Source organism: Bemisia tabaci, chromosome 4 (genome assembly GCF_918797505.1).
Source record: "Bemisia tabaci chromosome 4, PGI_BMITA_v3".
NCBI lineage: Eukaryota > Metazoa > Arthropoda > Insecta > Hemiptera > Aleyrodidae > Bemisia > Bemisia tabaci.
Window position 1 is genome coordinate 13625846 of NC_092796.1, and position 27352 is coordinate 13653197.

General features: G+C 38.1%; 2 protein-coding genes across 5 annotated transcripts in view; one reads left to right on the forward strand and one right to left on the reverse strand.

Moving 5' to 3' along the window:
- snu (ABC-type transporter snustorr) overlaps positions 1–13344 on the forward strand; it is a 159691-nt gene extending 146347 nt beyond the window's left edge. For all 4 annotated transcript variants that reach the window (XM_019047436.2, XM_019047437.2, XM_072299368.1 and 1 more), the window contains exons 7-17: positions 2987–3154; positions 4023–4142; positions 4756–4895; positions 5362–5569; positions 5701–5878; positions 6764–6879; positions 7295–7365; positions 7640–7728; positions 8516–8692; positions 9112–9198; positions 9853–13344. In XM_019047436.2, the coding sequence (XP_018902981.1) occupies positions 2987–3154; positions 4023–4142; positions 4756–4895; positions 5362–5569; positions 5701–5878; positions 6764–6879; positions 7295–7365; positions 7640–7728; positions 8516–8692; positions 9112–9198; positions 9853–10067 (1569 nt within the window). In that variant the 3' untranslated portion in view covers positions 10068–13344. The remainder of the gene's footprint in view (positions 1–2986; positions 3155–4022; positions 4143–4755; positions 4896–5361; positions 5570–5700; positions 5879–6763; positions 6880–7294; positions 7366–7639; positions 7729–8515; positions 8693–9111; positions 9199–9852) is intronic.
- On the reverse strand, positions 13338–26905 carry shtd (anaphase promoting complex subunit 1). The gene is made up of 2 exons (XM_019047435.2): positions 26649–26905; positions 13338–20791 (listed from the first exon to the last, which is right to left on the reverse strand). Exon 2 carries the CDS (start codon positions 20536–20538, stop codon positions 14623–14625), a length of 5916 nt encoding a protein of 1971 aa, XP_018902980.2. The 5' UTR covers positions 20539–20791; positions 26649–26905; the 3' UTR covers positions 13338–14622.
- Positions 26906–27352: the final 447 nt, after the last annotated feature.

A 27352-nucleotide genomic window follows, 5' to 3' on the forward strand; every position in this document is an offset into this window, starting at 1 on the left:
CATTGTTATCGAGCGTTTCATTAATTATTATTGCTCTTCGGCGCGGCGAGTCCTCCTCACGTGAGCCGTCATCATCCGTCGCCGTCGCCGTGTCGTGAAAATATTCACCGGAGCTTTAATTGCGCTCGCGAAATCGGACCTCTCCGCTCCGCCTTCCTCGACGCGGATCCGGGAAAACGCGCCGAGGGCGGCCGCTAAGTCGCGAAGACTTCCGTCAAACGCCGCCTTTGCACCTTTTTTACTCAGGGATGAGTTAAAAAAATTAAAAAATAAAAAAAAAATGAAAAAATAAAACAAAATGAAAAAATAAAACAAAAGAAAACACAGAAAAACAGAGAGTGACAACGATCCTTTGGGGGGAGGTGACCCTATCTTATACCAGCATCTATTTTGGTTTTTTGGTCATCCAGAAGTTTATGTTCTTATTTTACCAGGGTTTGGTATTGTGTCTCGTTTAATTAGTAGTGAAGCTGGGAAACTAGAAGTATTTGGGAGGTTGGGTATAATTTATGCTATAATAACTATCGGTATCTTAGGTTTTATCGTTTGAGGTCATTCTCAGGCAAAAAAACAAACAAACAAACAAACAAACAAACAAACAAACAAACAAACAAACAAACAAACAAACAAAAACAAAACAAAACAAAACCAAGCAAAAACAAAAACAAAACAAAACAAACAAAAAACATATGAGATCAGTTAAATGAGGGACTTGGAGGACGAAACGCATAGTTGCAGTTTTTGGAAAAAATTGCAAATATTAACGATTTCAACCAGGAGCAAACTCCCTGGTAAAAATTGGCAGTAGGATCTGTGTTCCAAAATACCATAGGCCTACAGCCGGCTGTAAGATTTCCAATAGCTTCTATAGCCGGCTACACACAATTTCTTATAGCCTTTTATAGCCGATGGCGATTGAGTAACAGCCAGGCGATAAAGTGTATGCTAAACGTTACTAATTACGGATGCTAGGACTTGGTGAGTTTTTGGACTACCGCTCTCTTTTTGGGCCGTAGTATCTTGATTTATTTTGCGAGGAAAGCTTCGTACTTTTGACGGATGCCTGCCATTCCTGATATATTAGAACGCCTTCAGTTTCGTATGATACTGTGCAATACCTCTGGTGTTAAATAGTTGCTTCAAGCGCCGTGGTACGCTGCGGCGCGGCTCGGCTGGCGGGCAGCCAGCGCAAAACGCGCATTGGCGCCTACAAACCTAACAGGGATACTTCACGCGTTGCGCAATGCGTGAAGTATCCCTGTTAGGTTTGGAGGCGCCAGTGCGTCGCCGCTCCGCTTTGGCGGAGTCAGCGTTATTCAACTCATCTATACTATAAGCTCCGAGACCTCCTAATTTTGCGAAACTGGTAACGCTTAGTGCCAGCGTTCTACCGGGCCGATTTTCATGATTTTTGCGTAAATCGACGGGCAATTGCCTCTAGATAAGCCAACTCTTTTCAGATTTTCAAAGTATGGCCCAGGTTTTTTTATATTACGTGGTAAAGTTGCGAATTCTCCCATTTAAACAATGTAAATTTATAATTTTTGTCATAGTTCGTTTGAACGTTCTACCGGGCCGATTTCCATGATTTTTGCGTAAATCGACAGGTAATAGGCCCTAGATGAGCCCGCTGCAATCAGATTTTGGAAAAAGGACCCAGGTTTTTTTACAATCACGTTATAAAAGTGAGTGAGTTTACAGAATGCTCCGGTACTGCTACCGCTATGCGCGGGAGGATGCGCAATGGTCGAGGAGGTTGCGCAGTAGCTGGGTAGCCTGCGCATCACCTCTACACTTATCTACACAAGATTCGCACCTGCGACTTCATGTCGAGCGGTGGCCGAGTCGTCTAAAGACGTCAAATGCGTCCGCTTTGATCACAGTGTGGGTTCGATCCCCGACTTATGAAATCTTAATTATTACCTGACTGTCATTGTTCATTGTTTTACTGCAATATTTCATCAAGCAGTCATTCCAAAACGCGTCCTTTTAATTTTAAAGTAATTTTAAGTAAAGTTTAAAATTAAAGTACCTATACCTCATATCGTATTTTTTTAGGGGCAAAATAAAACTAACACTGATAGGAGGGTAAAAATAGGGCCGCGAAGCGGCCCATTGATGGCGCGGAGCGCCTTCAGGGGGTTGGGCCGCGTAGCGGCCAGGGGGCATAGCCCCCTAGTGATTTTATAATGTTTGCACGTCCTGTATGGATTATTTTAATTTTAATTGATGAAAAAAAATATGTATGAAAGGAAAATATAATGTGTGTTTTGTAAGTATTAAGATGGTTCCGTATCAAACTTAATGATTTCCAAAGCACATGCATTTTTACACAATTTCTTATAGCCTTTTATAATCGATGGCGAAAAAGCAAGAGCCAGGCGATAAAGTGTAAAGCCCGGCGATAGGAGCTATAGCCCGACTGCATAATTTTTTATCGCTTCGTATAGCCCGGCCGTATGATTTTCTCCGCATTCTACAGCCAGCTCTATGATTTTCTGTAGCCTTCTTTACCCAGCTATTTCCTATGGTATGGAATTCCTATGGTATTTTGAAACGCTGCTCTTGTCGCCAATTTTTACCAGGGCTGGATCGAAAAATTCCGGCCGGGGGGGGGGGGGGTGTCCCAGACATTAACATTAATAATGATTTTAAATCGCTTAGAGTTAATCGCTTGTATGACTGCTTGTAAGTAGGTACTTGAAACTCTATTTTAATCCTTGGAGTTTGAAAGTGGTAAAGGACCAGGGTCAAATAATTTTACAAAAAAAAATTCATAAATGAAGGGGTGAAAATTTTATTGGAAGGTGAACTGGATGTTTGACATATTGCTCTTTTGGAAGCTATATGGTATTTCTTTTTCGGTCTATTTTACAAAATTGTACCTACTGGTTTTTTGCAGTTGACCAATTATTACATTTTTGGTCATATTTGGTGATAGGTGATCTATAGAAAGTTTAATTTTTGTTGTTGCTTTTGTTTTTAGATCGGTCTGATGCGTAGCGGTCGCTTGTTGGCTGAGGAATCGCCGCAAGTGTTGCTCTCTATGTACGGTTGCCAAAGTCTTGAGGAGGTCTTCTTGAAACTGAGTAGGAACCAAGGAAATGACAACACTAACATTCCAGAAATCAACATGTCAAATAACATCTCACTCGTAAGTTCTCTCGAAGTTTCTCTCCAAACCGCATCCTGCATCTTTAAGATATGGCTCAATAAGAAAAGAATAATAGTCTTCTTTAGGTTTCTATACACTGCACGATTCAAGGAAGATGAACTGGAAGTAAAATTTTGTGAGGAAAAGTATAATCGAGCCTCCTCTACTAAATACTAATTGTCAGTGATTAATAGGCAATAATTCGATTATTATCGGCTTGGAAGGAAACTTAGGTGAAAGATGTTTCAATTTTTTGTGAACAAGTGGCCGATGCGTCTTTATTCAGAGCCTCATCATTGCAAAGTTCAGAATAGGTAAAAAAACTGGCAACTTTATTTAGTTTTGACTTGTTTCAAATTAGTAACTACCGGTTTTTGCAATGATTTCTTTTCTCTAATGAAGAAGATAAGGGCAGAGATTAAGCAAAAATTTTAGAAATTGCAGCAATACCTATTGCCTTTTATGTTGGTAAATCATCTACATTTAAATAAATTTCCTGCAGATTCTAAAAGTAATGGTAACAAAGAGCATAACTGATTTGATCATGACATTGAACCTAATTTCTTACAGGTACCTATTCTGCCAGACTTCAGTGTGCCCTTTAATATTTATTTAATGTATATATAATCACGTATTATCTAACGTTACCCTGTAAATTTAATGCAATTCGTTTAGTTTTAGTTTTAAACCGTGTAGATAGATACAAGGAAATACTTGTAGTAGTTATGTTATATTTTAATAAAATTCCTTCCAAAAAAAGAAAAAAAATTTTTACATAAAAAAGCTCATTCTTGCAAAAGTGAGTGATTTTGTACCCATTATTGGCATGTTACATCTTCACTTATCAAAATCTTTCTTTTACTTTCAGGCCACTCTTGGGTGGGGGAAAAAGGATGTTTACGTGTCTGAAGAGAGCGGTGTCATTGGCCTCAACTTCCACCAATCGAAAGAGATTTTAATTCAAGACCAGTCAAATGGACACTATGATGTAAGTGAATTGAACCATCATTGATTGCTTGCCGGTTGATGCTCCCTTGCTATCAACTCCGTGTAATTAGTTGCTCTGATTTTGCATTATGACGAAGTTCAGTAAAAAAAGAAATTTGTCCACCGCCTCAATCATTCTACCTAAAAAATTAAAACTGGAGTATGTGTCAACAGTAAACAGTAACTCTGACAGATTTTGAGATACCTTTCTGATACCTTTTGAGTGAAACTTTCATAATCAAACTTTGACGACTCAAAAACATGACAGGAAAATCATGCTCACTGATCTTTCTTGAGACAAATACTTTAGGATTGTTTAGAGATTAAAAATTATTCACCCTTCATATAGCTTAAGTGCAAATACCTACACAGTTACGTAGTTGCAGCCTATTATCTGATATCTTATTTAAAAGGCAAGCCACAGTGATCACTTAAGGGAATTCATCAGAAAATTTTTTCAGCAAAAGGAGCAGAATTTAGTTGCTACTGGAACCGTTGAATTCTCTACTTCTCATCAAATAAAACCTAAGTATGAACTTCCGTTTTTTTTCCTGTACCTCTTTGACAAAGGAGTACCTTGTACCTTTTACTAGTCTCTGCTTTCAAATTTATAGGTGAACGGTAAGAAAATGGAAATGATGGGAGAACCGGCTGCTGACTGTGATGACTGCTCAGCCTGCTGCAATCTAACAACAAAGGGGAAAACTCGAGCTCTGTTGCAGAAAAATTTCCTCAGGATGTGGAGAAACGTTGGGTAGGTCCATCATAAACTTGCTCTCAGTTCAAATTTAAGACAAATTTAAGTACTGACAGTTTTTACAGGCACAGACATGCATCAGATCCAAGAATTTCCAAGATATACGAGTCAACTTTTTTGAACTTTCAACTTTTATCTCAAAATTTTTTTAAACGAAATGAAACCACAACAAAATTTGATAATAAATAGTACCATATTGGATACCTACAATAAACTGCATAGAGTTTTCATGTTTTGGGCTTTGTCCTCCAAGTGTCGAATCTATATGTCTATCTATCTAACCATATTTGATACTAAATTGATACTACCATTGTGTTGGCGTCGCCTAAGATTTTCAATAACAGTGGCCTAGGTTCATAATCTATGGGGGGGGGGGGAATCCTTGAAAACCCCCTGGGCTGTAGGTATCTGTTGTTGCAAAATTCCCTTTCTAATCCAAGTTGTGAATTTTTTTCTGTTGCAGAGTTATGCTTTTCATTTTTGTTTTACCTGTGATGCAAGTCATTCTTTTCTGTCTGGCTATTGGAAGAGATCCAACTGGACTTCATTTGGCCATAGTTAATCATGAAATGGACTTTAATAGCTCATACTGCCCAATTAACACCAATTGCACATTTAGCTATCTAAGTTGTCGTTACCTGAACTCTTTACCGAATGATACAATAATACAGGTAAATTCTCTACATTAACCTTTAATTCTAGCATTATTTCCGAGTTGTGTATTCCTTTCTGAACAGTTGCAGCAAATGCCTCAGGCAGTTTTTAAGAATTATTGAACTTATCTTGACCTTATATTTGCTAGGATCACTATCGAGACGTGGAAAGTGCAATACAAGCAGTGAAAGTCGGGGACGCATGGGGAGCACTGTATTTCACGGATAATTTCACAGATGCCCTTGTAGCTAGAATGGTGCTTGGCCGTGATGCAGACACAGAGACACTGGATCAAAGTGAAATCAGAGTCTGGCTGGATATGTCAAGTAAGGATTTTTTCTTTCGGAATTTTAGAATGAAGTTCCTCTCCAGGGAAATTTGCGTTAACCCTTTAAGCATAAACACAGTGACAATCATACAGAACATCACATACAACAACATACACTGTTCTTTAAAGGGTCCAGACTTGTTTAAAAAAAGTGATAGTATGAATAAATGAATGAATGAGGAAACCTTTTTTAGTTTCTTTCCATCTTTTGTTTACTTGAAAAAGCTACCTCGCACTCTCATGAGTTTTTTTTGGTACTTATTCAATCACATTTTGACAAAAAAAATTGTTCATACATTCTACATTTAGTATGTTGCTTTCATTCTACTTCACTTCATGTTTCAATTGATAAAAACAATAGGTAACAGAATTTAAAATAATTTTGCCCCCTACTTTTTTTTCCAAGTAAATTTTATATACCTACTTACATTTTCGACGAGAAATACCAAAAAGGGTTTTTTATTTCGTACACAAAAAGTTTTTTACCCCTGCAAAACCTTGCGTACAATTTTTAATGCGCCAAAGACTCTTTTCACTGAACACCATTCCCGATAAAAACTACGACTATAACAAAAATGTATCGCAGATACAGGTGAGAGGCAATCTCAAAAAATCAAGTTATTCAAGTATAAACTGTCTCTTTATACCCTTAGTCGACAAAATTTAATGCTTGCGGTAATTTATTGGGCTCTAAAGTTTAGAGATTACTTAGAATTTAGAGTTCATTCCCAACATAAAGGTCCTCGTATTTATTCAACTTTAAAAGTGTTTTTCTGAATTTTTTTTTTCAAATTTACTTATTTGATTCACCCGTTTGAATGTAGCTTACAATCTAATATGTGCATTACACGCTTGCTTATCCTTTGGTTTTTACCTCTTACAGATCAACAAATTGGACTCATGCTGAACCGTGATCTGCAAATATCTTACAGAGATTTTGCACAAGATTTATTGACATCATGCGATCAGAATCCCAAGCTAGCTGATATTCCAATTCAAGTGAGTAAAAAGTCCAATTAGGACAAGTGCTCTCAACCTTTTTATAAGTGAAACTAGCATGGATAAAAACTGATTGATCCAGGTATAAGCAAGGAAATGTAATATGAAGACTAAAAAAAGAAGAAAGAAAAAAAAGAACCATGGGCTTTTTTTTTAGAGCTGAGCGGCATATTGCCAATTTTAATCATACTGTTGTGATAGTGTTTCCAATAAAAAAAAGAGAACATTTGAATAAAAAAAGAAACACATTTTTTCCTTAAATGTAAGATGTACCAAGAAAATGTTGAATACAAATTTAAAAGATGATCCAATATCGTATTTTTTATCGTAATTTTATTATTCTGTTATTTTTACTTTTCTGCCCGTACTTGTATACCTACATGTTTTCTCACAACAACAAAATGTTTGTTTGCAGTTTAAAGAACCTATTTATGGAAGTAACGACCCAAGTTTCACTGACTTCGTCGCTCCTGGTGTTATTCTGACGTAAGTTGAAATGACTCAATCTATTCTTTATTCACTCAAAAAATAGCAATTGACCATTAATTCCAATTATAATTACTTATTTTTTGAGCACTTTCCTGTGAAAATTACCAAAATTTCAGTCAAAAATTCTATTCCAAGAGTTTAAGTATGACATTATAGAATACTGCAGAATTTATGAGTTGATTTCAATCCGATGTGACAGCTTTTCAAGTTTGATCAAGACATCTTTTCGTTATTTTAAACATCGAAATTAATTTTTCCCATTTGTTTGCAGAATCGTTTTCTTCTTGGCCGTTGCTTTGACATCTTCAGCTCTCATTATTGAGCGAATGGAGGGGCTCCTAGACAGAAGTTGGGTTGCAGGTAATTCAAGTTTACTCTATTTGATACCAGTTTTTGAATTCAGCAGATGCTAAGTTTATCATTCTTGCATAGAGGCTATATGAGGCAAATTCATTAATCCCTTTATTTGAATATTAGGTGAATCAAACGTAACAGACCACTAGATGAGGTCAGAATCGAATAATTCCTTTAGTTATTTTTTTTCAAAATTTCTTGCAGACATTAATACCAATGAAAATATCCGCAAATGAAGTCAATTAAATCTTGAATTCTTCTGTAAACTTAAAGTTAAAAGATTGAAAACTTTCAAGAAACAACAATTGCTATGAATTTTTTTCAGTTCCACTTGAGTCAAATTGTAATGGCTAATATCCTCTGGGAAGCGACTTTCAAGTTTCTTTGCTCAAGTATATTTAATTTTAAAACTCAATTTTATGTACTGAATATGACATAAAATCCCTCAATTCCACAATTTTGAATTATTTCGAATTAACTTTTTTATAGACACTCCTATTGATATCCTCAGTTTAGGAAACGTTTAATGCAACTGAAACAGCAAACTTGGAGAACTTTTAGAACCCAGAACCCCCATGTGCGTGTTACTATCTAAGTTTACTATGGAGACAGTAGGAGTCGAGCCTGACAGATATGTTAAAGCTTAGATTTCAGAACGGCCCATGTATCTTCGCATTTATGTCTATATATTCAAGCTTAGATTTCCGAATGGCCCTTGTATCTTCGCATTTACGTCTTTGAAAGCTTCGAGTTGAACTACTTTTCAAAATATAAATATTTGTTTCTTTTTCAGGAGTTACCCCACTTGAGATTTTGTTCTCTCACGTCATCACACAGTTTGTAGTCATGGTTGGACAAACTGCTCTAGTTTTAATTTTCATGATAGCTGTCTTTGGGGTTGAATGCAAAGGAAACCTTGTCCTGGTTGTTATTTTAACTATTCTTCAAGGTTTATGTGGCATGTGCTTCGGTAAGTTGTTGAGATTATCAAAAAAACTTGAAATAAGTATACTAACGAACATTTTCTCTCACAAGATCAATCTTTTTACTGTTACTAGTACTTGTCTCTTACTGTGAGAAACAGTATCACCATGTTACTTATTTTTTCCTGCAACATTTTGCTGAGCCCTCGAAAGTTCTAAAAAAAACATTAAACAAGAGAGAAAAATGAAAAAATTACTAAAAATTTCTTTCTTTTGCGAATTATATTTAGATACAATTATTTCCATAATTTTTTATCTCACTGGCAATGATAAATAAATATCAACATCCGCAGAAGAGTTAGATTTTATCTCTTACTAATTTTATTAGTAGCCTGTCAAAAATTTCAGATCCGAGCTGTGATGATGAGATAACTGTCTGATCTTATATTTTTTCTTTGTGTTTTAGGTTTTGTCATCTCAGCAATTTGTGAACTAGAGAGAAATGCAATTCAATTAGCTCTGGGTAGCTTCTATCCAACTCTTTTACTCAGTGGTAAGTTCTATTTGCAAGCTCTTAATGAAGAATTGTATTGAGTGCTTCAGTCTTGTGTTAAAGTCACTCAAGAAAAATTTGCAAAAGCAAGGGACTACTTTTTTTCTCCAAAGAAATTTTAATTGTAATTTGCCTCCTTAAAACTCAGCTTATCTAAAACAAAGGTAATGCTCCAACTTCTAATAATAAAATTAAAGGCATGCAATAAAATTTTTCTCTAGAGCTGAGGGGCTTGGAGGACAAGATGCATAAGTGCAGTCTTTCAACAAAATAGAGACATTAATGATTTTATGTAAAACTTGTCTTAATGCATATTCTGTGAAAAATTCGCTCCCAAATTCAAATTTTTAAGCATCAAAAAGTCAGTTTGAACTTTCTCTCCGCCATAAGGATCCATGTAGTTTCGAAACTTCAAACATGTATTTTTCGAAATAGCAAAAACTGCACTGTTTCTGACATTTTCGGCGAACAACATTTTGCAGTAACTCCAAAAATGAGGGAAAACCGAGGAAAGTGAAAGAATTTTTCCCCCTTGAGTCCATAGACAACCTATTGCATCAGTGAAGATGACTGTTCTTGTATTTAGAGCCTCATCTTCTTATTTTCTATTTTGATTTATGCAGCTCCTACATTCTTTTTGTTGATATTTTGCAGGAGTTATCTGGCCTGTAGAAGGAATGCCAATTATTTTACGGTACATCAGTTTATGTCTGCCACTCACAATGGCGACAACATCGCTGAGGAGTATCCTCACACGTGGTTGGAACCTCCTTGAACCTGATGTTTACATGGGCTTCATTTCGACCATCACCTGGATTATTCTCTTCTTATCTGTTTCCATGGCAGTTCTGAAATTCAAGAGAGGTTAGATGCTACAACAAACCTGCCACGATTGACCGAATCCTGAAAGATTGCTCACTCTCCTAGCCCTTTGTTATTCGAGTCATGTTTTCCAAAAGTAAAAAGAAGTTTCAAGTAGATTTTCAATTTTGACTTAAGGAGAAAAATGCAAAAAAAAAAAAATATTGGACATTTGAAAATAAGAAAATATGCTATTTAACATCAAAGCAAGGTCTTTAAATCATTTACTGTAAATAATTTCTTCGGAACTCATTTTAAATACAAGCAATTGGATTTTTGAGGATGATAAAGCTGTTTTTGACGGGGGTATTAGGATCTGCTCCAATTTTACATGAAAAATTGAAGAGACTTTGTTTATTGTCTGCGAGCAAAGAAAAGAGCAAGCAATTAGGATTTGGAAAGTTGAATGACTACTGTTAAGCGTATCACCATTAAACACGGGTGCCAGACAATTTCATCCTCTTTTTTCTCTTCCTGCAAACCAAAGAAAGGGAAAAAACTGGAAAAGTTGATGTAAGTATGTGTATATATTCAGTAGCTACCGGCGCATATTCGTTGTATGTGATGCTACTCACTTTATACGTTTGTGAGTCTGTATTTTGTTAAGTTTGATGAAAAGTTCGGTTCAGAACACAATCAATTCATGCCTAAATTGTGTCTAAAAACCACCAACTTACTTCTTTAAATTTAGAGAAATACTGGTGCTTTTTGGACGGAATTTAGAATTTGTTTAAGTGAATAGTACCTAGAGTCAAGAGAAAAATCAATGGCACCAATTGTTAGGTCTATTATTCGTACTTACTTAAACTAAGTTCATCTGAAAATAAAGATACTCAAGGAATTTGTGCTCGTTGATTTTCTTGCAGTTGGAATTGTAATTCAGTGGAGTTACTAAGGTTTTCTACAATTGACGTGCCAAAATTTACCATTCAATTTAAATGATCTTACGAAAAAGAAAAGATACAGGAGAAATTCTTGAAGTAATAATTTGGCCTTATCAGTTAATGTTACACTATGTAAAGACAGTGATGGCGTACAAGAAATAAAACATTCCATCAGCACAAAAATTTAACCATGCTACTTTTAATTATTACTGTTTCCTTCTGCTCTCGATGAGCCTACTCATCATAAAAATAAGATGCAGCACGTCTCCATACGGTGTGCATCAACTGATAATTTGCTTCAGTTCAGTTAATTGAATTCAAAGTTTTTTTCATGAATGCCAGAAGCTCAGATGAATGAAAACCACTCCATCTGTAAAACGCCTTGTGAATGGTGCTTGAAACCATACAATTTTTTAGGTAACTCCGTTTTTTCTTTTTCAAGTTTCACTTTTGATTGCATTTTACTGTGTGATGTTTTGGAGTCTTGAAAATTAAAATAGGAAAAATGCCTTTAATGTCTGTTTTCTGGAGGATAAAGTAACTAGTCTCCAAAATATATGTGTTAGTGCTTTGGAATTTTATAAAAAAAAATGACGTACAATGAAAGTGACCATCACAAAACTATAATTTGATGACTGTAATACTCTTGCTTTGAAATGTTTTCAAACAGTAGATATTTATTTTTTTTTTACTTTAGTCAAACATTTTAAAAAAAGGTGATTATTATGTATTTTTTTATGTTTCTTTTTCTTAACATTTTCTTTTCGAAAGAAATTTTAAATTATTGGTAAAACGGTAACTAAACTTGACTATAGCATTATTCTTTCTTTACTCATCTAATTTTAAGACAGTCTGGATTTGATTTAAGAAAAACCTCTAGCCACTCGATGGCTCACTGAAGTTTCCTAGTCTTCCTAATTATCCATCACAGAAAGGACATCAGAGAGTTGTTTATGTTGGCAACATATAAACATGTTTACTCTATCTTAGCAGTTGGATTTTCATGATATCTTTAAAGCCGCTAGATTTTTAAAGAACTAAAATAGAGGAAAGTTTTAAATGACAATTTAGGTAACCAAAATCGAAACTTGAAGAACAATTTATTGTTTCCTTAATACCTGAAATATGCTCCAAGAAAAAATATTTTAAAAACTTGACTGATTACTTGTTGAGTTGATTTTTCAATCATGAATTATCAGACTCAGTAATCTATTAACGTAAGGGCAAACTGCAATACTTTTTTTCAATACATGTATTCATTGTACAGCGATTTACCTGGTTTCAAACTCTTTAATGGGAATTCAGTGATACGTAAATCACTCCTGATGTTTAGTTTGCATCAATTTTGCTTGAAAAGCGGTAGAAATTTTTCTAGTGATAGTTTTATTCATTTTCTTTCTCTTCTGATTGTTCCAATTTCTTTCTTGTACCTATTTAGAAAATTTGATTAATCAAAGTAGGTTTAAGTTACTTATATTTGTTACCATGTACTATTTTTTTCCTCCTTTTTTACACGATAGACTTTTTGTAAAAAAATTTAAAAAATGAAATTTAGCAACTGACGAAATAAATATGGCTGCAGAAAACGGTAAGCAATATTAGAGGTAAAATGTTAACTCACAAATTTTCCAATCTAGTTCAATACACTTTTTTTGATGTGGTATAATATACCTATCGAGAAATTTTAAGCCAATATGGAAAAAAAAAGACCAGTGAATAAATCTGATGTATACATATCTAAAATATTTTCTTTTTTAGGATGTAATGATAATTTCAGTGTGTGGGAATAATTATGTCTGTTATTATAAATATATTGTTTTTTACTTTGATTAAATCTGCTGGATCATTTCAAAAAAGAAAAGAAAGCAACTTAGATTTGTTTCTTTATTTATTTTTTAATTTTTATAGTTATATGATGTACAAAATTCTTAAATAAAAAAAAATAAAAGTAATCCGTTCAACTTAATTTTTTTTAGAGATTGCCCAAGATATCCTCTCCTATTCCTCTTTTTTACTAAAACTTCTCATTTTTGACTTAGTGTAATTTACATCCTTTCATTGAATTTAGTTCCATAACTACCGATTGGTCTGGTTTAAAACATAGCATGAGTGAGTGTCAAAATAATTTTGACGATGGTCTAATTTATAAAAATCACATGTTAGTGATTCTCAACTTAGCAATTGTGCAAAACATTACCTCATACTTGAAAAACAGATGACAAAATATGAGTTACTGTAGGTGTTGATGTAATAAATAAATTATATTATCAGTGAACCAACAATGGCCTGAATTTTTGGACGTGTCAAAGAAAGTTCAAAAATCATTGAGAAACGTTGTACTTACAATTTGAACATTATAAATATTTGATTTAAATACATGATGTAGTTGTTAATTTTATAACTGCGTATTCTTTCCTTTTCCATTCTTATCATGAGATAGGTAGGCAAATGGGTACTTTCACTCAACTCTTTTTGAAACATAACATAGAATGATTGAGTTTGAAGGACTTCAGAGAATAAGATGATTGAACTTATTAGTGGCAGCAGAGATTAACTGGCAATTTCTTGCGCCACAGCATTTTTTCTTTTTTCGTTTTGTTAATTGATGACATCAAAATATTGATGCAAAAAATTAAGGAGTCCTCGAAGTACTCGGCATAATTCAGTTTCATAATTTCAATAAATTTTCAAAATTAAGAGTTAATCCTGACCAAGGTTGGAAGTTTCCCATGAAAGACAAAAGTTAGGAACAGGGACAAGAATTTTCTGGAAAATTCCAGGGGGGAAAAATCATTGGAAGCCAACTAAAATCTACTTATTAAGAATCAGATTTCAGAATATGATACTTTTTTCAAAAGATATTATGGGAAATGGATGTAAGAAGAAAAAAAACTTGAGTTAGGGAAAAAAACTTTATACAGACTCAGTGAACTGCCAAAATAGCAGCCAAAAATAGGCTACATTAGCAAGAACAATACGCCATACATATTTTACGGTAAAAATTTTACAGCTTATTATAGAAGATTTAAGTTTCTGTACAAAAATACAATAATCTTGGCAACAAAAACTATTATTTACTCAAGAGAAAATAAATAAAGATGTCTGCAGCACTGTTTAGAGTTTACTTGATATTAATGGTGCATAGCAGGCAACATGGCATGAGATGAGGCACATTGGTTGTATAATAATAGATACCAAATTAAAAATTTGCAACTTTTCTTAAAATTATTAAATCATGGAAACTCTATGAATACGATACAAGATACGTTATTAGACTGTTAGTCTAATTAACTGTTCTTACTAGTTGTGGTTGTGTAGAGATAAAAGTAAATGCAAAAAAAAAAAGAGAAAAAATGCGAACACATTGTAAAACATTTTACCAACCATTAAATGCCATTCCGGCAAGGGAGAATAAATTGAATACAAAATACGTCACATTTGATGGATACATCTAATTAATTTTAGCTGTTTAATAAAGGGGGTACATTCATAAGATGTGAAGGGTGCTTTAAGACAGAGTCACTATTGAGAACACTAGATAAAGATGTTTTTCATTTTTAAAGAAAAATCATCTTTCTTAAACATCATGCGCTTGGCTAAAAATTAAACTGCCCATAATCTGTACAGCCTGTCTATCTTCAGGAGACCATGAAAAAAGAGGACTCGATGAAATAAAAACTCAGTCCATTCCTATTTTATTAATGCTGGACATGGGTATCCTGTACTCACGCAGCTGTTTGGAGAGGGAAATCGGATCAAGATTTTTAGACACAGCCTCCTTAAGTAGATCTGGAGAGGGAAAATCTAACAATGTAAGATATGCTGCTCGGATAAGCTGAAGTTTAGATTGTGAATCGCAATCTAATTCCATTAGACACTGTTTCACAGTAATTTGGTAGTTACTTTCCCAACTGCTCATGACGTAGTTAATCGTCTGTTTCACTGACAAAGCCATGTCCATCGAGATGACAGGAATCTCTTCAGAACTCTTTATATTGTGCTTGTTCAATGATAGAGCGAGGAAGAGTTTCAATTGCCAGCAGGAAAATGTAGACGGTGCTTCCAATAGATTGTTCAAAGCACGAATCACCTCAAACCATAACGGTAAAACTGCAAGCTTGTCATGGATAATACATTCATAAACAACTTTTGTAAGAAGCTGTGTTAATTGAAGCTCTTTGCGCGAGGAGCATTCTATTTGTTCGAGAAAACACTGAGCCATTTTAATGATGCTCGGTTCTGACGAAAAGCCAAAAATCGACTCGGCGGCTACAGACCAGGAAATGGCTTTGTCAGTTGTAAGAGAAAAGGCTAACAGACTCCGAAAGCCGTGGGGATCTTCTGCATAAGACAAACAACCCGCTCTTTGCTTGATGTCTAAACAGCTTGATTTTTTCAGAATGTTCTCAAGATGATGCCAATTTTTGCCTCGTTTGAAAGTAATTTTCCAGTACCTGCTATCATCGACTCTGACCTCCTTGATAAGTTTCAGTTCTGGTAAAATACACGGGGCTTTCATTTTTACGAACTGATTTTGGTAGTACTTAGTGTCTAAAAAGATAACGGTTAAATGGACGTAACAAAGGTTACTGGAGTCGATGTCACGCGGTAACAGAAGTCGCGGCTCAACTGCCAAGGAGTAGAGATGTCTAAATGCTTGCAAGTGGTAGCGATTATCATTACTATGAGTGGGGAATTTTGGGTAAAAAGCGCACAACAGAGCTGCGATGGCCGCAGGGCTTGTTGAAATTGAGTAGCGACCACCACCCAGAAATAGAAGCCCTAGAGCCATATGTGTAGCCAGATGAGACCCATATGTGACGACAGTATTGCTTGGACCTCCTACACGCGATCGTAGGTATCTCACAAGACGTAAAACTTCCAGCTCACCGGTGCCTGCCATTACCAGTGCTAAAGAAAGGAGTATAACGTTCAAACAAGTTTCAATTGTGGATTTCCCTGCGAGTTCTGCTATTGATTTTCCAGTCAATGAGGTGAACATGAGACAATATTCGTGCAATGTTTCAAATGCTTCATTGTTGGCTGAGCCAGCAAATCGGAGTCCAATAGCCATGCAAGCCCCAGCAATGATATTGCAATATGCTTGATTCATGGTTTCAAAGTCGATATTACTGTTTATCATGTTCGCTTGAGGTTTGACCAGACAGTACGGTCGAATTGAAGAGGGCACATGATCTTCAACCCATTTTTTAGTAGGCAATATGTCTGACCACATGACTAGTCCTCTTGCAACGACACGTAGTAAGAGAAAATCGGGACAAACAAAATCGAGGACATATTGTGTGTCGGGAGCTTTCATCCAGTTGGCGACAGCTTCGTTTCCAGTGTTGAAATACATCATTCCCAGCGCTAAAGTGGCACCAGGTGAGGTGACATTGATGTTCACAGAGTCGCCTTCACGAATCTGGTAGCTTGGTGACTTATATTTATCTTTCTGCGTCCCAGTTATGGGTCTCTTGTGCCCGCCAACCATGTAATAATGCAGAGCATCTGGAATGGCAAGATCGTTCATTCCAGACAAGTGATTGCCTTGACCTAGCACAACCATCCCTAACCCTAGACCAGCAGCCAAGGAATACGATTCTCGGTCTACACTATTTTCCATCTCGGGACCAGGAGGTTTGCCAATTTCATTCAAGAGGACTTCTGCAACATGCCGATGAGCAGTCCCTTGATACACAAGTCCCATACCCAGCAAAGCAGCGACCTGAACGTTCTGCAGAACTTCAAGCTCCACACTCGTTGGAGGTAGTAACGACTCGAGGTGAATGCTCAACATTTTGGTCGCCTTAACATTCATCGTTCCGATGTGCGAGGCAGAGAGCCCTAATAAAACACCTACACTCGTCATTTCTTGACAACGGAAAAGGTAATCATACGCAGTTAGTGCCTCAAAATTAGTGAGGTGCCCATTTAACCCGAGAGCCATTAAAAATCCAGCATGTTCTGCTTCTGGTCCTTGCTTCGGTTTATTATACAGAATCCAGGTGGAGTCGATATTCGCTGCATTGGGGGAAATTTTGAGACCAGCAGCAGCTCCATTGTGAAAAAGCGGCCATAAGTTCATATTAGGAACTACTTCAATATGACTCAATTCGATAGTTGTCTCGCGCGGTGATGCTTTGCCTGTGAGGCAAAGCGGGGGAATGGACAAAGGTTCGGTAATCACAGGGGAGGCGGTGTGAAGCGTGAACATTCCTCTGGCCAAGGGTAGTGCCATTGTGCGGGTACTCAGTGCATACAGATGTCGCTCTTGCTCTTCTATGAACTCATGGTCACTGACTTCCGGTCTCTGGGTGATTGAAATTGTGACAGGGTGCGATGATTCAAGCAGCCGACGCACTTCAGAGATACGGTGGTCTCGACTCCATCGGAGCTTTAAGATTTCTAAGTCTATGCCGTCCATGCCGTCATCCAAGTCAGATTCGTTGGTGCGGGTAACGGATGTTGATAGGCTATTCTTGTCACCATCGTTGGCATTGACGGAAGGGTTGCGTCTTAAACTTCCTAAGGCGTAGGTATTGGAATCGTTACTGCATAGGGCAGCTAAATCTTGTCTCACGATTAAGTGGTAGGCCTCCTCCGGCCAGTCGGTCGGAGGGTTTTCTCGCGATTGATGAAGCGCATCGATCAAAACGATATTCACGCCAGCAGGTAAAGTCTGTATCTCTCGCCGGGTCAGGCCGAGCTTCGCTATTAAAAGAGTTGTTTTCTGAGCGACTGTTAAAGATGGATCTTGAGCGAGCCTCCGGTAGATAGCTTTTTCACTTGTTTCTGGACCTACGTGGTAACCCGATGGTTGAATTACTTTTACTAGCCTATCTAAATTATCACAGCCGTTGACGAAATTACTTACAATTTGGATGACATTTCTTGACAGGTTATTTACATTTGGAACAGAGGGGTATACTGGCGGTTCGAATCTTTTGAGTAGCCAGTACAGATGTTTGAAGATACTTGGAGGGGTGTTTGGTAAAAATTGGGGGACTGTTAATTTATCTAAATCACTTTGTGTCACTTGAGATTCTTTGCCGAGAGTTGAGGAGCAAACAGAGGGATGATCTCGCCAGTAATGATGAACGTATTCTTTCATACACAAGTCTGATGCCAACTGGTGAAGGAGCTGTGCCAACATAGGTAAACTGTCACACATCAGAGTGCTAAGTTTCAGTTCCTCATATAAAAGATGCAAACCAAATAGGACGAAGTACGCGGAAGAGAACAGTGGGGCAGCAGTGTTGATTCTGGCGGCAGCAGGAGGTCCATGACTTGGCGGACTTGCGGTTCTCGGTTCCACGTCAGAGTTTAAGTTCAATAAATTATACAGTTCAGGGTACATCATGTGATGATGTTGAGAACTTAAAAGATACTCCCAATCTTCATGATTGCCACTGTTGGATGGTCTTTTCTTCTTCGGAAGAATTACTGGGCTTTCTAATCCAGCGGATAGGAAAAATTCGGAAATCGGAATTTTTTCAACATCATATCCCAACAACTCTAATAAGCAATTGATGAATATCTGCCAGTCTTGGATTGCAGTGATATCCTGTGTTCCTGGAGCATTGCGAGCAGCGTAGCAGCGAACGCACAGTTGAAGCGCCATGTCTCTAGGTAAGCAACATTTGAGGGCGTTCAAACTTTCTCGAACCAACGGAGAGGAACAAACTTCAGGCAAAGAAATTTTAGCGTACGTCCCGCTTTCATACTCAACGATGAACTTCGATGAAATCGAGTCTCCAAATGCACGGATAAGATTAGATCGCAAGACTGGTGACGGACAGTGCTTTGCTTCTAATGTTGTCGCAGTTGAGAGAGATTGCGACGGAAGTTTGTGTTGAGTAAGGACAGGTGAAAGAGCAACGTCAGTTTCGCCAAAAAGGCCATCACCTAATCTTGTTGACGATAAGAGACTCCGTCTTGAACTCAAGGATGGGGAGCCGGGGGCAGGAACGATGTTATTATGACTGACATCAGCTGGAGTCGCGGTAGGATTGAACAAAGGTGGAGGCATTTCGGGAGCAGAGAAAAATACTGGAATGTGAAGCTTACCCACAGGAGCTGTTCCTGAATAAAGCATGATACTACCGGAGGGCTCAAGAACAACGATTAGATGGAGAGCTGGTAAAAAAGCAGCATCTTTTGCACTTACGCAATTGACAGTACCAACAATGACACCTGGTTCCTTGTCATTTGTTTTTTCCAACCGAGCACAGAACAGCAGTTCTTTGGTTGGTACTAAATACGACAGATACTTCAGTCCGACTAAATCAGTGCTATAAAACACTTTGGTGGCTGGGCCAAGCTTCTCCTCCCTTGGGGTTCCCTGATTTTCTGTCCACATGTACTCGAGACAGACCGCTGGCACTATCGCTTTTGGTTCTAGTTCCGAGACACACTGACTAATACCTAGACGGGACTCGACAGGCGAAGCAGGAGTTAGCACAACGTGCGCTTGCATAAGAATGTCTTTACGGGAAGGCGATGCTCCATAAAGCTGCTGTCTCAGAGACATGTGAGGTGACTGACCTTTAAGTGCAGAGGCAGGTACATTCCCCATGCCGAACGGAGAGTTGCTCGATGTGCTATTATGTCGACTTCCCAACATCGGAGACGAGAAGTGAGACTTCCACATTGATTTATTACCACTCCACATACCTGAATTCTTGATCGAGTCACCAGACTTCAAATCACTCAGGTAAGTATGGGTGTTCGACAGGAAGTGAGACTGGGTAATGGAGGCACTCAGAGAATTTTCCTGACCGCACGTGAACAAACACTCTTCTGTTGTTGTCTTACGGATTTTCCACAAACTGTGAAGCCCAGTTTTAAAATCATAAAGCATGCACAAGGATGGTTCCGAGCTGGTGAAAACTACTTTCATACTCGGCTCACACATGTAATAGACGCCGCCGCTTCCAGGTTTCATGACTAACAATGGCGCCATTTCATCCAGGGGATGAAGTAATGAAAACATGGTGGCCAGACCTGAACCATCAAGTTTGCTGGCTGAAGAATTATCACCATGTGGCGTGCTCATGTCTTTTATTGTATGCATCTGTGACGGCTGTCTGAGCACGCGTTCGATTAAAAGGCCGTACTTGGTATTCCAAGCGCCGGTAACTTTGAATTCTAAAGCTGACATAAAGTCTTCGCCATCCTCTGTGAAAACATTGATTTTGGAGTCATCCAGTAGACAAACACTTGGGACCGTGATCCGATCATTGTCCACGGGTTTATTGTTGTCTGACAACAAAAAGTCACACCATAACGCAAAACTGATATCCGTTTGGACAGTGTAGGATGCTACTGTATCACGGACGTTTTCTTTGTTCCCGCGTGAGAAAATTGCTGTTTTTCCGCGGACGTATAATTCTTCTTCCACTCCATCTTTCACGCGCAGTTTCCACCATTCCCTTTGATTCAAGTCAATGGCAATCTGGCTGAGTTGATGGACGAGAAAAGATTCTGACTGAACTTGGATGTCATTTGGCTGAAGAACAACATCTCCCAGGTGGTTTTTTAGCTGTTCCCGCCCATAAGGGACGAAGACCTGCGGTTCGGAAGCAGCTATCATTTCGCCGATCTTTTCCAGATTTACAGGTTGCGAGACGAAAAATGAAAGTTTGACTCATAAGTCTGAATTGTCACTTTTTAGCTTTAACGAGCACTAAAAATTAATGTTCACATTTTGCATACCTTGTGAAGGAAACTCAGATCACAGCATAATTCAGTGAACTTTGGCTTGCAGCAGAGGAGAGAGATCGAAGGGTGCTGTTCTGTTTTGAGCCACCCAGGATAGTCAAAAGGTGACAATGGCTTCAAAAATGCTGTAAATAAAAATATGATAACAAAATTAAAATCCTGTAAAAAGCAGAAGTTCATGAATCAAAATAATTATTTCAGACTGATATAAGTTAAAAGTACGTAGTTGACGATCAAGACTTGAAGCGGATTGAAAAAGGCAAAATATTCAAAGAGTTCTCAGAAAATCTGCGATTTATAAAAGAAAATTTGGCGACAGCCGAAGGTTCATAAGACGTTTTCTCTTAGCAAGGCAGTATTGTTTTCATTCATAAATTCTACGCACCCTCCTTCATCGCGAAATAAGACAGCGCTACTACAGCGTAACGGTTGGAGCGCCGTAGGACGCGCCGAACCGCATCGCTTGGAAAATAAATCTAGTTCACTAAGAAATAATGTAGAAACCAGTTTCTACTTCATCTAAATCACTAGTTCGCCTTAGAATTTGGCGATGCAACCCAACCCTACACCGAAATTAATTGAGTGGCATCCACCGACTGGCTCTGCTCTAAATGTATTTTCCCATCCTCATTTGGACGAAGGGATAGAGAAAAAGGGAATTCCGAGGAGACTTCAACGCACGGATAGAAACATCGAGGTCACTTTCAAGTTCTCATTACGTTAAGCTTATTTCAGTCCATGAGATTCATTGATTTTTATTTTGCTTATATGGATAAGGGTAGGACAAGACGGACTTCTCAGGAGACTAAACGCAAAGTTAGAAACATAGAGATCACTTTCAAACTATCATTCCCTTAAGCTAATTCTTGTTCATGTCATTCATTGATGTGCATATTATTGTTTGTATGGACAATAAGGACCTTTACGAGGGGGGGGGGGGGGGGGCAAAAAAACCCGGAATGTTGCCGTAACTTGGTGACGGTAGAAAATATCCGGATTCTAGCGCTAGGAGGTGAAACTGAGAGCTATGAAGAGTCACTAGGCCAAATTTCAACGTCGTAGCACATTTTGCTTCGTTTTGGCGAGCCCTCGCGTGAGGGATGTTCGCTGAGCTCGTCGTTTTGGAAAATAGGTGATTTTCACACAGGCAATACGCGGCTAACTCTGTCAATTTTTGGAGTGAATCTTGCAGGGCACATGCTTTACCTATGATATAGGTGAACAAATCGACGGTGTAAGTCGGCAGTCACATAACTCGTTTGCGGTGTCAGAAAATCTCGGCCTCTATGTAATTTTTTTAAAGAGAACAAATTGGCATCATTCCTTGAAGTTTTTGCAGAATTGTCTTTGCACAGAGAAGAAAAATCAAGGCAGTTTTAAAGAATTGCCGTTGAGTAGTTTTCCGTTTCAAAAGTAAAGTATGACAGGAAGTCTGCGACGTCGCAACACCGTCGAAATGTTTTTTCCGTTTCAAAATGTGTTTTAAATTGTTATCTTTGTTTTATCAAAGGAAATTAGGCAAGAAACGAAAGTTCATGCGGCGTTTATGCTTCGGCCTTATCCACATGATCGCAGTTTGGGCGCATTAGTTCCACGAACAGGGGTTCGACGTTCGAGGAACGAGCCATTCCGCGAACCGCGCTCGTATGGACAAACCTTCCTCTTTTCGCGAAATAAGGATGATGATTGACGGGTCATTCACACAGCGCAATCGTTGGAAGAGCGCGGCCTTTTGTTCGGAAGCAAAACCGCGGTTAGATTGCCTTCAAATTTGACGATGCAACCTTAACTTACACCGAAGTTAATCAAGTTGTATCCACCGACTTTCTGTATTCCGAATGTTTTTACGCATCCTAAGGACCATGAGGAACTATCGATAAATTGACAAACACGCACAGCCATGCCAGGGGGAAACGCCATATCTACATGCGAATGTTGCCAAATATCTCTCAAAAAAGTACTATCTTTAAGGACAGTTGTGAGTATTTTTCTTTGATAGTTTCAGATGATTTAGATCAAATTGCAACTTCTCCAAAAATTTGGAAGAAAAATATTTAAAATGCGCCCCATAAGGGATGGGGTTTTCGGCCCAAAAGATTTGAGGGTCCTAACGCAATGAACTTTGAGCTTCGACCTAAACACCCATGTTATGCACTTGGAGGACAAGGCGCATAAGTGCAGTCTTTGCTATTTCGAGAAATATGTGTTTGAAGTTTCAAAATTACATGGATCCGTATGGCAGAAGGAAAGTTCAAACTGACTTTTTGATGCTTAAAAATTGAATTTTGGGAGCGAATTTTTCATAGAATATGCATAAAGACTAGTTTTACTTGAAATCGCTAATATCTTAATTTTTTCAAAAACTGCATTTGTGCGCCTTGTCCTCCAAGCTCCTCATGCCCTTTCAAATTTTTTATTTGTGCCTCTTGACAATATCTAATAAAATGAGAGCAGATCATCTATTCATAACTGTTAAAAAGGATGATTGCTGAAAAGGAAATTTTTTTTAACTCACAGCAGGCCCGCCACAAGGGGGGGGGGGGGATACTTGGTCCCTGGTACCGGGGCCCGGGCCCTGGAGGGGCCCGTGACGCAGGTGACGAACCACTACGAATTCATGTGTAACCCTTGCCTCGTAAGGAAAAGTGAAAAAATTACCCTAAAAATTCCGCAAAAGGGGAATAAAGTTTCAAAAACACGCTAGGGCACTAGGGCACTATAAAATTTGTCTTACTTTTTAGGGATTTCTATCTATTTTCAAGATTTTGAGTTTATGTAGAATGATATTTTTAGTGACTGCGTTTCATTTTCTTCCGTTGTCGGATGCTAAGAGACATCCTCGACTTCGATGGCTCAACTCCCTTGCCATAGACGTACGAAAAGGGAGTCCGGGGGGGCCCGGCTCCCCCTAGAATTGAAAAGTATCATCTGCCCCCCTCAACAAAAATTTATAGATGTTTTGAATGCAACAATTCGAAAGTATTTGGTGCTGAAAGTAAAAAAAAAAGGCGTAATCATTCTGCAGAAATTGATGGAAAATCTCCATCATAAGAGCTTCAAAATGCGTCCAAATAGATGTAAAATTTCAAAAATTTCCCGGGGGAGTGCTAGGGGCCCGGGCCAGAAAACTGGTACCAGGGCCCGAGATGGGATGTGGCGGGCCTGCCACAAGACACTTCTTTAAAATTTCAAACTGATCGACACTGTTTTCATAACTCTCAGTCTACAAAAATCCATTCTTTAAAATCTTAAGCTAGGTAATGATACAGGATTATCCAATTCAACAGATATGAGACTGGTGAACAACCAACTTGTGTTCATTATCTGGTGAGTCAGACTGCCTCTATGCGAGGCAATATGAGAGTATGCTACCTGATTGATGCACATTCGTAGTGTCATTTTGAATAACCACCAATTTGTATCGTAAATTTGCCTTAGATGATAAATGTTTGGCAGGAAACCAAACCATAGTGGTAATAGTTGGAAGTTGGCAGTTCGAAAACATTGATTTGGGGTAAAAGCAATCCAAACGATCAAATTTTTAAGCTATGAAAATTCATGCCTTGCACGTAGGGCCGGACTTACCTACTTGCCGCCCGTGGGCCGCCTGTATTATGCCGCCCCTTTCTCATTCGTTTTGAAACTCAATAAAAAACATCAAGTGAGCGTGCCAGCGGGGGAGGGGTGAATAAGACGCATTTACTCGTGTTGAACAAATTTTTTGGGAAAGCTCTGTCAACACTACTAGCAAAAACTTATGGAACTTTGAGTGAAAGTTATGTTTCGTAAACCTATCTCTGTAGAGACAAGGCCTTCGATTCATAAGAAATGAACGAAAAAATTAAGGAAGAACAAAAATAAATGTGGTTTAATGATTTCAACTTCCGCTGCCGCGCCGCGCAGACCGCACTGTATTTGGCGTAATGCGTGAAGTATTCCCGTAATCTTGTAGGCGCTATGCGTTTCACGCTGACCGCAGTGTGTTTGGCGCAATGCGTGAAGAATTCATGCATTCTTGTAGGCGCTATCCGTTTCACACTGACTGCAATGACCGCACTGTATTTGATGCAATGCGTGAAGTATAGTGTTAATATGTGTTACATGCCGATCGCCGCGCCGAGGGCTTCTCCTTTTCATCTCAAGCCCTCGTCATCATTTCTCTCTAGGTCGCGCCGTTCCAGGCCAAATTGAGTGTTTGGTTTCTCTCTTAACTCGACTAATTAGAGGTGCTGTCTCTTGTATCACTGAAAGACGGCAAAATTAGAAATTACTATATTTTCAGGAAATGAGAGATTTTGTCGCCTTTTCTCGTTTGAATTTTTTTTTTTCTAAATCCGATTTTTTTTATACCTACTCTTAAATGAATTGCAAATTTTTGCCGCCCCTAGATTTGCCGCCATGGGCCGCGGCCCATGTGGCCACCCCCTTAATCCGGCCCTGCTTGCATGGGTATAAAAATTAACTAAACCACTCACAACGTACCCTCTAAGAAACCAGGGCACATTTTCTTTGGAAGTGTCTACTTCAGATTTTCAACCCAATTTTACAGAAATTGCTCTCTTGAAAAATATGCCAAAATCCAGTGAAGTCTCTTAAAACATGAATGATCACAAACAACCTTTGCATTGCTGACTTTTTGTCGGTCTTTATTTTTCAGATGGAAAAATACTCAATTTTATTTTTTGGAAACTTTCCTTGTCATCAGTGTTCGAAACTCACCGTTGAGTTTTAGGAGCCATGTGGCGCATCAAGCCCGATTTTTAGGCGCCATTGAAGATTTTTTAGGGGCCAAATTGACTTTTTGCCTCTACATTAAGGCGCGTTTAGTGAAAAGTTAGACACAAGATGTTTCTGTAACAGAACTAGTAAGTAGCTGTAACTTGGGGAAGACAAAAGCACTAAGGATGAAATCGTGAAGAATAGAAAAAGCTTTCACTTGTAGTGCTGAAAATTTCGAATAATCACCTAATATGAAAATTCAGATTTTTAGGGGCCACGTTTGCGCAGTGCCCTCATTTTTTGGGCGCATTTGGCGCCTGTGAGTTTTGAACACCGGAGACTTCTCTGTGGAAAAAATTTTTGATGAAGATTTGAAGCAATGACGTTGGTTTGTTCTCATTTGATAAAATAGAACGGGAGCGGAGATTTGAAAAAATCACAAACGAGATACACATTCCTGTAGTTTTACTGTTGATACAGAACTTATCTACCTCAAAATTTGGGTAAAAACAAAAAAATCATAAATCTAGCCTTCCTGCTTTCTCCCAAGGTTTCATGTTCAGTACCTCTTTGATGCCTTTTCTTGCGGCACGGTACGACCCATCTCAGTTTCCAAGACAACAAGGACTTCTTTCTGAGAAATAGTCATAACCTGACTGTCCAGTGCTTTACCTTCTACCTATTAATCTATGACTCTCATGGTGACTTTCTGTTGTTGGCATGATAAGAAGAAATAATTACAATTTCCGCTTGCCTATCTTCTACTTGCATGTGCAGAAAGTACATCGCTTGATCATAAATTATATTTGAGATAAATAATTTGAAAACAATACATGATATCTCTAAACGCATTGTCAGACTTTTAAATTTAGGATAAAAAGGGAAGGAGAAAATTTGGGTTTTGTCAGATTCATCTGAAAGACAATTCCTGCACAGCAGAGTTGGGCGCGAATAATTCCGCAATTACTAAAATTGGTGCGGCAACACTGACTAGACGCTCGGTCCTCAGAATTCTCTACCAGATATGATAGATCAATCGTCGAATCATTCGTCCAACTGACGATTGATTGGACGTTTCTGATTGACCAAATAATTTCCGAATAATTTTTTCCCAACTCTGCTGCACAGAGTACCCATCCTTTCATGTTGCTCTTTAAGTACATTAGCACGCGGCTGACGAACAAATCTTCAGGAAAATAAGGACCAACCACGCAATGAGCAGTTCCAAAGCCAAGGAGAAAAAAGATTAACTGAAATATTTACCTTCAATTACAGAATTCTGTTTGATTGCGAAGCTTGAGATCACAGTTGCCGCTGAGAGTACATGCTTAGTTCGTACACATGCGTTCGGAGTGATGATAAGAAATTGACAAGCTTGATATCCTTGAAAACAGATCACAATTGTTAACGTGTAACACTTGAATATCCAATAAAATACTAACTATCATTTTGCTAATTCAGCGACTACACATTTTTCACGTTTTACGTTCATGACGGTTTGTTGTTGGTGAGGTTAGGTTATGTTTGTTTGTTGACCGGTAGACAATGATGTCAAAACAGAAGCGGTAACAACATTATCATCAGCAAAATAACATAACATTTTATTTTCTTTGCGCACCTTCCTCAGCATCAATTATTATTATTTACGTGGAAATTATTTATTTTTACGGGCTTTGAGCATCAGAAAACTCGTATCAAATGTAAATTTTATGAAAGTTCCTTACTCCGGAATAAGAATTTTAGATTTGTAAGTATCGGTAGTCATGGTTCTTTTTAGTTCTTTTCCCGCCATCATCATCATACATATCCCGCGAAATACAAAATCGTTGATCTTGATTTAAGCGCCGACATAATAACACAGCACACAATAGCTTACGAATTATGAGTGCGTGGCACCAACTTTTTAGTTCCCCCGGCTGAAGGAGGGATTTTCTTGATCACTGATCTAGTGGTGCAATTCGCCCAAC